Source organism: Paroedura picta, chromosome 5 (genome assembly GCF_049243985.1).
Source record: "Paroedura picta isolate Pp20150507F chromosome 5, Ppicta_v3.0, whole genome shotgun sequence".
Classification (NCBI taxonomy): Eukaryota; Metazoa; Chordata; class Lepidosauria; order Squamata; family Gekkonidae; genus Paroedura; species Paroedura picta.
Genome location: NC_135373.1, coordinates 125,740,491 through 125,754,507, shown reverse-complemented (window position 1 = coordinate 125,754,507; position 14,017 = coordinate 125,740,491). Strand labels below are relative to the sequence as shown.

The window sequence follows — 14,017 nt, the reverse complement described above, 5'->3', positions numbered from 1 at the left end:
CCAGTGCTGAAACAGGGAAAATACCAGGCATCCTAAAAACCATTTTTGGAAATCATACCCAAGAGCGCTTGAAGTTGTCCTGTGTCTACACCAGATAGATCAAGGGAGATGGGGGTCTGCTGCCTCCATGGTCCTTTCTCTCTCTGGGCCAGACTACATGTTACAGCAGACATGGGTCCAACCCATGGCCGCAGCACCTCTTTAAGGACAATTTTTCAAGTGCCAAAACAAGCATAGGGGAGCAGAACGGGGTGGTGGGGGGGGAGACCAGCATGGTGTAGTGGTGAAGAGCCACACCTTCTAACCTGGCAAGCTGCTGGCTTTCTGTGGTACTCACTGTGCCGTCCGTGGTCTTCTTGGATCCGTGCTTCTTCTTGCCCATCTTGCCCATGCCCTTCCTGGTGCTGGCCATTTGCTGGCTGATCCCATCGACCCCATCCTGGAGGAGAAGGTTGCTTAGTTCCCTCAGTAGAGACAGCTGCAGGGAGGAAATATAGCCCCCCCCCAAAGAAATCAGTTAAATTATCTAACAGAAGACCAAGAACGAATTCTACCTGAAGAAAAAAAGTTGTTGAGGTAGGTGGGTCTGGGAGAGCCCTGACAGAACCACTATGTGAGAACAGTTCTAACAGGACTGTGACTAGCTCAAGGTCACCCAGCTGGGCTTGCCAGATTAGAAGCCACCGCTCTTAACAACGATATCAAGCTGGTTCTAATCTAGGACACACAACAACCAGTGTTAGGATTGCAGAAATTTTATAAATTATCAAGTGGATTTTGCCATTTCATATGCAGAAGAATGTACTTTCAACCCACTTCCAATGCACTTTAGGGATCCTTTTCAGGTGGATTTTGCCATTTCATATGCAGAAGAATGTACTTTCAACCCACTTCCAATGCACTTTAGAGATCCTTTGCAGGTGGATTTTGCCATTTCATATGCAGAAGAATGTACTTTTAACCCACTTCCAATGCACTTTAGGAATCCTTTGCAGGTGGATTTTGCCATTTCATATACAGAAGAATGTACTTTCAACCCACTTCCAATGCACTTTAGGGAACCTTTGCAGGTGGATTTTGCAAATTCAAATGCAGAAGAATAAATTTTCAACACACTTTTTTCATTTACAAGTGGATTTTACTATTCCCCACACTAACGTCCAGTTGCAACATGCATTCAAATTGGATTGAATTTGGATCAGAGTGTGTGAAAGCATTAATTGCCTAAAGGCCAGGGCAATGAGTCAGCAGTGTTGTTGGCTGGCCAGAGACCTCCTGAGAGCCTGTCTCGAGTCTTAAAAAACCCTGCCAGCACCTGAAAAGTGCCTTCCCAGTGAGGCTCAAGATGCAAAGTTTTCAAAGTCTAGTTTCAACAGCCTCACATGAAGCATTGTTGCACAGTGAGTCATTTGCTTTACAAACACAGGCTAGACCTACCTTGATACCATAGGCTTCAAAAAGGCTCTCCAGGTGCTACATGGAAAACAGAAGACAGCAATAAAAATACCGAAGAAGAAGTAGAAGAGTTGGTTCTTATATGCCGCTTTTCTCTACCTGAAGGAGTCTCAAAGCGGCTTACAGTCGCCTTCCCTTCCTCTCCCCACAACAGACACCCTGTGAGGGAGGGGAGGCTGAGAGAGCCCTGATATTTCTGCTTTATCAATACTGTGGCGAGCCCAAGGTCAACCAGCTGGCTGCATGTGGAGGGAGGAGTGGGAAAACAAACCCAGCTTGCCAGATTAGAAGTCAGTGCTCCTTACCACTATACCAAGCTGGTTTATTGTACCCTGCTTTTTACTACCCAAGAGCCTCTTGTGGCGCCGAGTGGTAAGGCAGCGACATGCTGTCTGAAGCTGTCTGCCTATGAGGTTGGGAGTTCAATCCCAGCAGCCGGCTCAAGGTCGACTCGGCCTTCCATCCTTCCGAGGTCGGTGAAATGAGTACCCAGCTTGCTTGCTGGTGGGTAAACGGTCATGACTGGGGAAGGCACTGGCAAACCACCCCGTATTGAGTCTGCCATGAAAACACTAGAGGGCATCACCCCAAGGGTCAGACATGACCTGGTGCTTGCACAAGGGATACCATTACCTTTACCTTTTACTACCCAAAGGATTCTCAGAATGGCTTACTATCACCTACCCTTCCTCTCCCCACAACAGACACCCTGTAATGTCGATGGGGCGGAGAGAGCTCTGACAGAACTGTGACTGGCCCAAGGTCACTCAGCTGGCTGCATGTGATCCCCAGGCCCAGAGAAGAGTGCTTGGTCTCCACCAGAGCCAGGGCCTTTGCAACCCTGGCTCCAGCCTCATGGACTGAGCCGCCGGGAGAGACATGGGCCTTTGCGGAGCTCCCAAATTTCTGAAGGGCTTGCAAGATGGTCCCTTTGCCCCAGGCATTTGGTTGAAGCCAGGGACCACCCTTAGCACCTGAAAGGACCCCCCTGCCTGATCCCTTCAGCCATCTTTCATGCCTTGTCGATAGGGGAAGGCGGGCAAAGCTCTTTAACCGATTAGTTTAACTTTGATTAGTTTAACTTTGATTAGTTTTAGTTTTAAAATTTTACACCAATGAATTTTTTATCCTTAGTAAGCTAATTGTCATACGGTTCTTTATCTGTCAATGTCGCAAGCCGTCCCAAGACAGAGAGGGGCAGCTGATAAGCCTAAAAATAAGTAAGGAAAATATAAAATATAGGGCGAGCCACACCATTCTGAGAGGGAGAATGGTGGCTGATACATGGTTTAAATCAGGGGTAGTCAAACTGCGGCCCTCCAGATGTCCATGGACTACAATTCCCAGGAGCCCCTGCCAGCATTCGCTGGCAGGGGCTCCTGGGATTTGTAGTCCATGGACATCTGGAGGGCCGCAGTTTGATTACCCCTGGTTTAAATAAATAAATCAAATTTCTCTCCACCTACCTTGATATCCACTCCTTGGCCTGGAGGTCCAGGATCTCCCTGGAAAGAAACACAAGAATCAGCACCAGCATGTGTCATCCAGGAGGCCAATGAGGAATTAGGAAGCCCCCTAAGACTCCATCCTGCCGTGAACTCACAAAACAGCCTGAGGAGAGCCCCCCTCTCTTTCTCTCAGACCAGCCCTCCATCTGTTACATGCCGACCTCCTTTCTTGTTGCTGCCATTACAGGCGCATAACAGATGCAAAGCAAACTGCCATTCTTTAAACGCTACAAAAAAGAAAGGCTTTTAGACTTCTCGAAACCACTCGGGACGGTCCGGAAGGCCGCTCCCAAATTCCAGTATCCCCTGCTTCTCAGGACACAAACTGAGTGCCTGCAAAGGCGGGAAGAGATCGTGGTCTTTAGCAGCAGAGTTTATGGCCTCCTGCTCTTCCTCCCTGCCTTAGAAGGACAGGGCAGGGGAGCCAGGCCAGAATGCAAGAATGCTGCAGTTTGCCACCATGTGCTGACGTCACCCGGAAGCAATGTCAACAGGACGGGGTCATCGGGGAGAGAAGCTCAGGTTTGAGGGGCAAAACTCTTACGTTCTGTAGCAAATTCTACCATAGAGTTTTGCCCCAAAGCCAGAGTGTCACGCTCCTCCCAACATCTCTGATGTCACTTCCAGGGGACGTCAGCAAGTCACATTGCTCCCAGAAAGCACCTCTCCCTAGATGTCAGAGCCAAAGGATTTGGTAACCCTACTTGGGCCACGACACTGAATCCGGGGAGTTATTGCCTCCGGCACCCTAAGTATGCCAGCCCTGCTTTAAAACAGGAAGCCGCACCATGGCGCTTTTGGAATGTCAAAAGTCATGCGGATTTTGAAACCCTTAAAGCATCGTGATGTCACTTCCTGGCTCAAAACAGGAAGTGGCTTCCTTGCACTGTTTTACCCTCCCATTTTCCTCCCACAGCTCCACCGAGCAAGTTTAGGGGCCTGGAAGCATCACCGTGGGGTTGCCTGCCGTTATGGGGCACGTGCCAAGCCTATATCTTAATTTACTTAGTTACCATTGAGAAACCCCTGAAACATTCTTGAGGCTTTGAGAATCCCCGGAAGTGGGGCGATCCTACAGAATATGGTTGGGAAGCAGAGCTGTGGACACGCCCACCTGGGCCCCTCCCCTTCCCACCCCCTCCAGGCCCATCATTGGCCATTTTGGGAGGGGGTCAACATCACCATATAATGTCATAGAATCATAAGTCCATTCCGCACGACTTCAATGTTGCAAAAGGCTTCCAAATTGTAAACGCTACTAATTTGCAGTTCTGCACGACGTCATACATTTCTGCCACACTCCTGAAACCGATCTGCAAAAAGCGATTCGTTGTAGTGCTTAAAGGGGAATCCAGAAAAGTGGATTCGCCCTCCGAAAAGCACTACACTCTTGCAAACAATCTGCAACAGTAGCAAAAAAGACTTGTGCGTTCCCATTGTTGCGGTTCCAGCCAAGTCCCTCCTCCTGGCTCTCTTCTCAGAACTTCCGGCGAAGCGATCACCTTTTTTTTTTCTTGGAGCGAGCAGAAAGCAACGAGCCGGTGAGCCTTCATTCATTCAGCAAGGCTTCTCCAGCTACAGTCCCTCCACAGAGCTGCTTTAAAGCTCCCCTCAAGTCACCAAGCACAACGCAGCCCCGTTTGCAAGTTCCCTTTATTTTCGTCCGAAAATTGTGCCCATGCACGGGGGGGGGATTTTTTTTCACTTGGGGGAGCGTGGTAACAATGAATCGGCAGCTCACAGCTAGATGGGTCTCTATGTTAGGAGGAATCAAGGAATCATTGAATCAAGGCAACGGAGCTCAGGTGGAAATGCAATGAAACTTTTGCTTGGTGGTCTCTCGTGGGAACCCGCGCCTGATGGGCTTCATTCCACAGAAATCCGGTGTCTGCCTCTACAGATTCCGGTGGAATGAAGGGCACCCAAGCCACGGATGTCCAGATGTCCGCTGAGGCAGGACGTGGCAGGCCAGAAGCTCCGCTGTCCCCTGGAGGGCCATCGATATTTGACATGCTGCAAAGAGAGATAACTGGACCACTTGCAGCTTGCCTCGTGGACGGCCGCAACGTCCTTTAGTGCCCTGGAATCAAGGACAGCAAACCGAAAAGAGGACGGAAGGTCAGGTCGGGTCAATAGGTTAAGCTGACAATGGTCAAGCTCTTGGCAAGGGTGACCAGCCAAAATTCTCAAAGGCAGACTGAACGCAGGTGCCAGTAAGGACAGAGCATGCTCCAACTGGCTTATTTGGGGACCTTTTCATGCCCCTATCCCGCCTTGCAGGCCAAGACTTCCTGGTCTTCAGTGTATCCTCAGTAAGCCATCCGTTGGAGGCTCCCCAGACTGCAGGGCAGGCTCCCAGACCCCTGTGTTTTCCACAGACGAAAAAGAAGTGAGGAGGAGGCCCTGTTTCCGGCCTCAGAAGAAGTGCTCATTCCGCACACGTTAGAGAATGCACTTTCAATATGCTTTTCCTGTGCAAAACAAGAACATCTGCTTCTAAAGTGCATTGGACATTCAGGGGCTCTTCCTTCAATAGGATTTACCATATTTATTTTTCTTTTACTTGATCTACTTCCCACCTTTATCCCAAATGTCTCCACTATTTCATCCTCGCAAGGTTGTTCAGGGAGTTTAAATATTCAAGAGAGGTGAAGAGTGCCAGACTGCTTAAAAGACCAAAACAGTTTTATTTAGAAGAGACACCAAATTGTTATAGGAAGAGGAGAGAGTCCTAACTAACTGTCTAACTATTCTAGTCTGCATTCATTCTGTCTGTTCAGGCTGCAAACAGGAAGGAAGTGGGCTCAAAGGAGCCAGAAATATCCAAACAGGCCAATCAGGACATAGCAGGAGACTATTTGGAAAGTATCAGGAAATACCTAATTCTTTAGCCTGATCCTGCCATGAGCAGGGGGTGGGACTAGATGGCCTGGATGGCCCCTTCCCACTCTTGTTTTCTAATCTATGCTAAATATACATCTTCTCGGATTCTCCCCCAATTCTTCATATCCTTTTGAAGCTTGTACGCTACAGAACCTGCATATTCCAACAGAGGTTGGTTAGGCTGAGAGTATGTCTGGCCACCCAGTGTGCATCCATGGCAAAGAGTGGATTCGAACCTGGGTCTCCCAGATTAGTATGGACTGTAACCACTGTACCATGATGGCTAACCACTGTGCCATGGGGAAGAGCTACTTAAGTCAGAGGAAAGCTCCTTTCACTGGAGGAAGTCCTAATATTTCAGTCAAAGGAAAGGTGGAGTCTAAATATTTCAATCTATCAGTTTTGTTCAGTGGAGGGGCAGGATAGAAGAGGAAGGAGAAGAAGATGAAGACAAAAAAGAGTTGTTTTTTTTTACCCTGCTTTTCACTGCCCAAAGAAGTCTTAATGCAGATTACAACCGCCTTCCCTTCCGCTCCCCACAACAGACAACCTGAGATAGGTGAGGCTGAGAGAGCCCTGACGTCACTGCTCTGTGAGAACAGCTCTACCAGGACTGTGACTAGCTCAAGGTCAACCAGCTGGCTGCATGTGAAGGAGGAGCTGGGAATCAAACCTGGTTCTCCAGATTAGAAGCAGCCACTCTTGACCACTACACCAAGCTGGAGGTAAATATCCATCCTACATATATCGAAACAAATAAGACGCCATAGCTGTTAGGGCATACAACATAGTCACTCTTATCAGATTATATCCAACAGCGTAAAGAAAGGGTACCTTCTCTCCTTTGATGGCAAAGTTGTTTCCCAGAAAAGGAATCTACAAGTACCAGAGGAACAATGAGGATTAGTACGTATCAGGGAGAAAGAGAAACCACCTTAGGGGCAAGATGCACCTTGGAGGTGTTCTCAAAGCACTTCCAGGTCTTTGTGAAGTACCAAGGAGGACTTCCTGTGGTCTCAGGGGAAGGGGCTTTCTGGAGTGGGCAGGGGGTCTTCCCTAGAGATCTCCAGATGGTCAGAGCTTTTCTGGAGAGGGGGCTGAAGGGCAGATCTTTTAAGGAGCAATGGAGGGAGAGAATCAGGGTCTGTTTTTTGTTTGTTTGTTTGTTTTAAACGGAAAATGTTTATAGCTATTAATGTTTTTAAGCCGTTCTTGTAAGCAGCTTTGAACCATGAGGCTATGCAGAATATAAGTCCTCTTCAGCCTGGATCCGGCCTGGTTTGAAGCTAAGGTTGACAAATCTACCGGTCTGGCCAGGGTTCCCTCAATTTCCAGACTCACCTCACCCCCTGAACCCTCCCCCCACAACCCCCCCCCCAATTTGGAATGAACGTCAAGATGTGCTGATCACCCAAAAATGACACCGACACACTGAAGTCATCGGGGGGGGGGGACATTCTCATTTTGGGGCAAAACTCTATGGTTTGAAGGCAATTTTACTATAGAGTTTTGCCCCAAAGCCAGAGTGTCCCATCTGCAACATGCCAATGTCACTTCTGGGTGAGGTCTGCACATCACAGTGCTTCCTCTCCCAGAAGCGTTGAAGGGCCTGGCGACCGAATTTGCAGCCCCCGCTAATCTCACCCAACTTCCACACCCCTGACCTATGTGCTTGGCTCTTGGCAAGAGAAGGATGTCACGGATCAAGACCCCCATTCCTTAACACCCCACGCCAACTCTCCCCCTCTTCCTGCCAGACTGGTCAAGAGAGCAAAGTTTACTCACAGTCTGGCCCGGAATTCCCGGAGGCCCAGGTGGTCCCTGCAGAGATATGTCATGACAGGACACAGAGAGAGAGAAAGAGAGAAAAAGAAGAATCATGGACGTCATTCAGCTTTACAAATGACTCACTGGGTTCTAGGAGCACAGGTCCCTACTGGCCACCAGCAGGAGATGGGAGGGGAGTACGGTTGTCAGATCAGGTTGGGGAACTGGGAAGAAGAAGGACGCCTGTAGGGGATAATGCCATAAAAACCACCCCCCAAAGCATCCTTTTTGACCAGAGGAACTGTTCCCTGTTGCCTAGAGATGAGCTGTAATTCCAGAAGGGCCCCAGGCCACCCCTGGAGACTGGCCTCCCTACTGGGTCCTCATGCAAGGCTATCATGGAGCATGTGCAAACCTACGGAGTGGCCCTTGTCACCCTTCTCGCCTGCAGCTCCCTAGGAGAAGAAGAGAAAGGCAGAATGAGGAATGGGATGCCGGAGGGAGCCCCGCTGGCTGATTTCCAATGCAGACTTTAAAAGCCCTCCACCCGGGAAAGCCACCCTGGGTGATGTCAACACACCAGAACGTCCTTCTGGGTTCCGATGAGTGTGAGGGAGATTGAGGGTGGGGGAGGTCCCTGGGGTCGAGGATCGCCACAAAAGCGGCTGTTATTTCGGGAAGGACCCCCCCCCCCGCACTTTCTGAAACCCCCAAAATGTGGGGAGTAATGCCAAAGCGGGAATTCCCCCAGCCCCAGTGGGAATCTGGGATCCCTAATAACATCTCGCCTCGAGCCTGTCGGGAGAGGCGGGAAATAAGCCTAAAAATAATAATAACAATGATAATAATAATCTCATCTCCAGGTGATGAAGATCAGTCCGCTTGGAGAAAATGGCCACTTTAAGAGGCGGACTCTATGGAATTAGTCCCTCCCCTCCCCTGGGCTATTCTGCACACACTAGATAATGCACTTTCAATGCACTTTAGATGTAGATTTTCCTGTTCTGCACAGGCAAATCCAGCTGCCAACGCACATTGAAAGTGCATTATCCTACGTGTGCGGAATGGGCCCTGCTCTCTTCCAGCTCCACCTCCAAAATAAGCAGGAAGTTCCCAACTCAGAGTTGGCCTCTCTAGGCACAATGTCGTCGAGTCTACCCTCCCAAGTAGCCATGTTCTCCAGAGAGAAACGGCACACTACACACTGTTAATTCCAGGAAATCTCTAGACCCAGTGCTATTGCAGTCAGCGCCTTGGGTTGATGTTCTTGACGAAGAGTTCAGCAGCTCAAGGGATAAAAGGAAAAGCTTTCAGGGGCCAGATGAGGCCCCTGGGCCATAATTTCCACTAATGCTGCCCTGGAAGAATTCAACTTACATCCCATCCCTGTTCTCCGGGTTCTCCTTTCATCCCTCGCTCTCCGGGGCGTCCCGGAAGGCCCAAAGGACCCTGCGGAATAAGAGAGGGTGAAATCAGCAACCTGCCCTAGTTTGGCTGAGAGCATCCCTGGTTGGAGAGGCTGAACGTGGGGTGCCTTGGATACGGGGCTTGTCTGGCCTTAGACTGAGTCAGACCACTGACCCATCAAGGTCAATATTGTCTACTCTAGGCTGTCTCACCCAGGGTTTCGTGAAGTCCTGGAGTTTCTTGATGGGCCTGGAAGGGTTTCTTAAATGGGTGGAGTTTATTTTTACATATATTTTAAAAACTTGCTATACATTTATTGGGTGACATGACCATATGGCCATGTTGACCCCACTTCCCAAAATGGCCAAGGATGGGCCTTGAGGGGGTTGGGAAGGGGCGGGGCCCCAGGTGGGCGTGTCCACAGCTCTGCTTCCCAACCAGATTCTCCACAATCACATCACTTCTGGGGTTTCTCAAGGAATGAAGAACATTTCAGGGGGTTCTCAGGGTAAAAACAATGAGAAAGGCTGGTCTATTCTGACTGGCAGTAGCTCTCCAAGGTCCTACAGCACCCTCTGGATGAAGGTTGGCTCCTGATTGCAGGATACTGGAAGTGCTACCCCAAACATTTTCTCCTTACCCTTTCTCCTTTGGGCCCAGGAAAGCCGGTATTGCCCTGCAAAACAAAAACAATAGAATCTCTTGGTTAGCACCGTTCCATCACCCTTCTAATACTCTGGGCCGGTTCCTCAACAGGTTCCTTAGCTCACTGGTGGGTGGAGCTTTGTCCTTGAGTGATAAAGCACCGTTGTCTCTCCCAGAAGGCCCCAGGTTCAATCCCTGGCATCTGCCTCTCTCCAGCATCACCGGTTAATGCCTGTCAGGAAGTCTGCGATGGAGAAGACCTTCGTCAACCCTATCACTCACGAATTTCTGATCAGTGAACTGCAGTTCAAGCAGTTGGCTACCCTAAATACTGGAAAGATTCCAGGGACAGAAAAGGAATTCAATTGTATTCCCAGGCTCTTAGTGGTCTGTGGTTTCAGAGTGCCAGAGTTCAGCTGGCCAGTTTCGGTGCTTTCTTAGTTCTACTTACATCTTTACCTCTTAGGCCAGGCTCTCCTGGCTTCCCAGTCAGTCCTGGTTCACCTTTCTCGCCCTTAGGACCAGCTTCCCCCTGAAACAACAAGATGTCCATCCGTTTGTCTACATCTATCCATCCTTTTGTTAGAGGGAGCGACTCAGCATACCAGGACATTGGGAGGTCTTAAATTACTCTGAGTGTGTATAGGTGTTATCACCCTGAATAGGATGCCTCCTCAGGATCAGCTGTTTAGCAAAGTCTTTGTCTCGGTTAGTCCCCCTCGGATGCTGTCCAAATCTGTCTCTCTGAAGCATTATAGATGAAGTTTAACGATGCTGCCAAACTGCTGATCCTGAGAATCAGCAGTTTGTCAGGTTCTGGGCCAGGGTGGAGGCATTTAAATGCCCCAAACAGCTGATTGGCTTAGATCAGCTGTTTATCGAGCAGTTTGCTCCCCTGACAGCCAACAGCTTCCCCAACAGCCCACAGGTATGACCTTTTGACAGTCCAACCTTGTTTTGTCAGATATCGAACAAGGTTTTCTGAGTATGAGGTTTTGACACAACAGACATCCTGTGAGCTAGGTGGGTCTGAGAGAGCTCTGAGAGAACTGTGCCTGTCCCAAGGTTACCAGCAGGATAGGTGTGTCTCAAAGCAGCTTACAATGCCAGTGTGGTATAATGGTTCAGAGAGGCTATCTCTAATCTAGAGAGCCAGGTTTGATTCCCCAGTCCTCCGCAAGCAGCCAGCTGAATGACCTTGAGCCAGTCACGGTTCTCTGAGGGCTTCTTTTCTCACAGAGCAGTTCTCTTAGAGTTCTCTCAGCCTCACTTACCTCACAGGATGTCTGTTGTGGGGAGAGGAAGGGAGAGGTGTTTGTAATGTGCTTTGAGACTCTTTCAGGTAATGAAAAGCAACTCTTCTGCTTCTGCTGCTGCCCTTAAGTCTCAGTCTGCCATGTGTAATATATGATTACTACCCTGTCCGACCTCGCAGATTTGTTGTAAAAATGACTGAGCTAATGTATGCATTGAACTCCCTGAAGCACAATAAATGCACAGTATAATTGCAACCTGTGATCAGGACTGACTTGTCTACTCACTTGCTGGCCTGGCTTGCCAGACAAACCGACGTTCCCCTGTTGAGTAAAAAACAGATGGAGACATGCAGAAATCAGTATACATTACACCTCGATATGGTATTAAATACGTTATCAAAGAAAGCAAATGCACATCCATTATTAAGTGCCACCCCAATGGGATTATTTTAGGTTTATAGGATTATTTCAGGTTTTGGTATTGACCTTTAAGGCCTTATGTGGTCTGGGACCCACATATCTGTGAGACCGCCTGTCGGCCTATGCCCCCTGCAGGACTCTGTGCTCTGCACGTTCCAACTTACTGGTCATTCCCAACGCCAAAGAGCCTCACCTGGCCTCAACCAGGGCCAGGCCCTTTTCGATCCTGGCCCCTACCTGGTGGAATGAGCTCCCAGAGGAGCTGCAGGCCCTGCAGGAGCTTCTGGCATTCTGCAGGGCCTGCAAAATGGAGCTCTTCAACCAGGTCTTTCTTCCTTCCTTCCTTCCTTCCTTCCTTCCTTCCTTCCTTCCTTCCTTCCTTCCTTCCTTCCTTCCTTCCTTCCTTCCCAGTCCACTTTCAATCTCCTTCCTTCCTTCCTTCCTTCCTTCCTCCCTCCCTCCCTCCCTCCCATGAATATGTTAATTTAAAAAAGATAGCAATATATAAAGGACACAAAAAAGAATGGTTTTTGCATATCAAAAATAATTATAAATTATCCAATAAAAAACAGAAAGCGTACTTTCTCTCCAACATTCCCTTTATTATAATCTTCAAAACATTCTCCACAAAACACAATATTTCTTGCTTCGGGTATTTTAAATTTCCAACCCATCCTTCCTTTCCGGGATGGAGAGATGTTACTTACTCTTTCCCCGGGCTCTCCCTTCAGTCCTAGCTGCCCTGGGATGCCAAATCCTGGATTTCCCTGTAGAAATCAAATGAAGTAGTTTACACTTTCCTGTTCAACATACTGGAGGCTGTGTGTGTGTGTGTGTGTGTGTGTGTGTGTGTGTGTGTGTGATGGCTTCTATAAGACACCAACAGCAACTGCTTTGGGAAGTAAGAAACAGAAGCTTGATTTTATGGTCTGTGCTAGAACTGTCCAACCCAACCATGTAGAAAAACCAAAAGGCAACAAAAACCCAGCCTGAGAAAACCAGTCAGGAACCCCCAGGTAGAGCAACACATACATATTATAAGATACAAATACTTATTGTTAAGTGCACATAAAGCCAATTAAAAACAACATTAAAACATACGAATCACAGTCTGAGCGATACAGTCTCAGTGGTTGTGCATGGTATGACCCTAGACCAGGGGTAGTCAAACTGCGGCCCTCCAGATGTCCATGAACTACAATTCCCAGAAGCCCCTGCCAGCATTTGCTGGCAGGGGCTTCTGGGAATTGTAGTTCATGGACATCTGGAGGGCCGCAGTTTGACTACCCCTGGTCTAGACCAAACGTGCTTCAATCCAGAGGTTCTTCATCAGTGGTCCAGTAAAAGATAGGCACACATGCAACCTGGTTGGTGGCGTAAGAACCATAAAACGCCAAGCTCCCAACCATATGGAATATTCATTTCAGATGTGGAGCTCACGATCAAAAATCAAAGTAGTCGAGAACCAACCATTCTGTCCAGGGCCAAGGTGGAATCTTGAGTGTGCCTCTTCATGTGTAAGCCAAGGGCCTTCCCTTGAATCACCAGAGTTGGAAACCTTCTCTCAGGGGGCAAGCAGAGGGTTTCAGCTCTGGGCAATGGCATGGTTGAAACACTTAAGTCCACTACCCACACTATGGTCCTGATCCAAGCCTGGGCTTCATGGCAGTCCCAGGAAAGCATGCAATTTTACCCTTAGAACATACAAGGGCCTTCTTCAGCTCTTTCCGACGGACAAAATTCAGCTGATAAATGGTCTTGCTGAGCCTTGTAACCGATTGTAAGGTTGGGGGTGGGGACTTAGTATGTGTGTGTGAGGGTGTGAGGTTGTGAGTGCGAAGATACCATCTATGGGGAAAACCCAGAAATGATGCTGAGTAGCTCTAGGAATTGTTGGGAACTCTGTGATAAACTCATAGAGTTTCTAGCCATTCCTAGAAGTGCCCACCACAATTTCAATTTTTTTCCAGAAATGACATTATTACATTTGTGACACTTCTTTATTATTATTATTATTATTATTATTATTATTATTATTATTATTATTATTATTATTGGCTGTGTAAGTAAAAGAAAGAGAACAGTGACACACCACAACAAGGCCCAGTGGATCAAAATTCAAAGTCTTCATAACATGACAGAATCAGAAAGGAATTTCAAAGTTTGAAATCTTACAGCATTTCATAAAAGAAAAATAAAACAGAAGTTGCTGTCAGACTGTCTTTACCTTCTCTCCCTTTTCTCCTTGGTCTCCTCGGTCTCCTTTGGGGCCTGGAGGGCCGACTGGCCCAGTGTCCCCCTGGTCATGGGAATAATAATAATAATAATAATAATAATAATAATAATAATAATAATAATAATAATAATAATAATAATAATAATAATAATAATAATAAAAAGACAGAAAGGTTTAGAGCAGTGATTTCCAAACTGCATTCAAAAGAAACCTCAGGGCTCTCTGGAAAAGGGTTGCCGGAGCCATATTGAGGGGGTGGTACAAAAATGTAATAAATAATAATCTGAACATATAAATAAAACAGTAAGAGGGCGCTGGGAGTAGTTGGGACTCATTGCCTAACCACCAATCAGGTAGGCTGTCCCATCCCTGACTGGCCATCCGTCCAATTAATGGCCAATCAGGAAGGATGTCCTGCCTCGGCCGCATCCTCCTCCAAC

The 14,017-nt window shown here is 48.0% G+C and overlaps 1 protein-coding gene across 1 annotated transcript in view; it reads right to left on the bottom strand.

Annotated features, from left to right (window-relative positions):
- Positions 1–14,017, bottom strand: part of LOC143838901 (uncharacterized) — a 146,048-nt gene that overhangs the window by 60,835 nt on the left and 71,196 nt on the right. Inside the window, exons 42-53 of the mRNA XM_077340803.1 lie at positions 13,569–13,640; positions 12,049–12,108; positions 11,207–11,242; positions 10,117–10,197; positions 9,661–9,696; positions 8,991–9,062; positions 8,033–8,068; positions 7,632–7,667; positions 6,681–6,722; positions 2,922–2,960; positions 1,438–1,473; positions 338–478 (exon numbers count right to left, since the gene is read on the bottom strand). Of these exons, the coding sequence (XP_077196918.1) occupies positions 338–478; positions 1,438–1,473; positions 2,922–2,960; positions 6,681–6,722; positions 7,632–7,667; positions 8,033–8,068; positions 8,991–9,062; positions 9,661–9,696; positions 10,117–10,197; positions 11,207–11,242; positions 12,049–12,108; positions 13,569–13,640 (687 nt within the window). The remainder of the gene's footprint in view (positions 1–337; positions 479–1,437; positions 1,474–2,921; positions 2,961–6,680; positions 6,723–7,631; positions 7,668–8,032; positions 8,069–8,990; positions 9,063–9,660; positions 9,697–10,116; positions 10,198–11,206; positions 11,243–12,048; positions 12,109–13,568; positions 13,641–14,017) is intronic.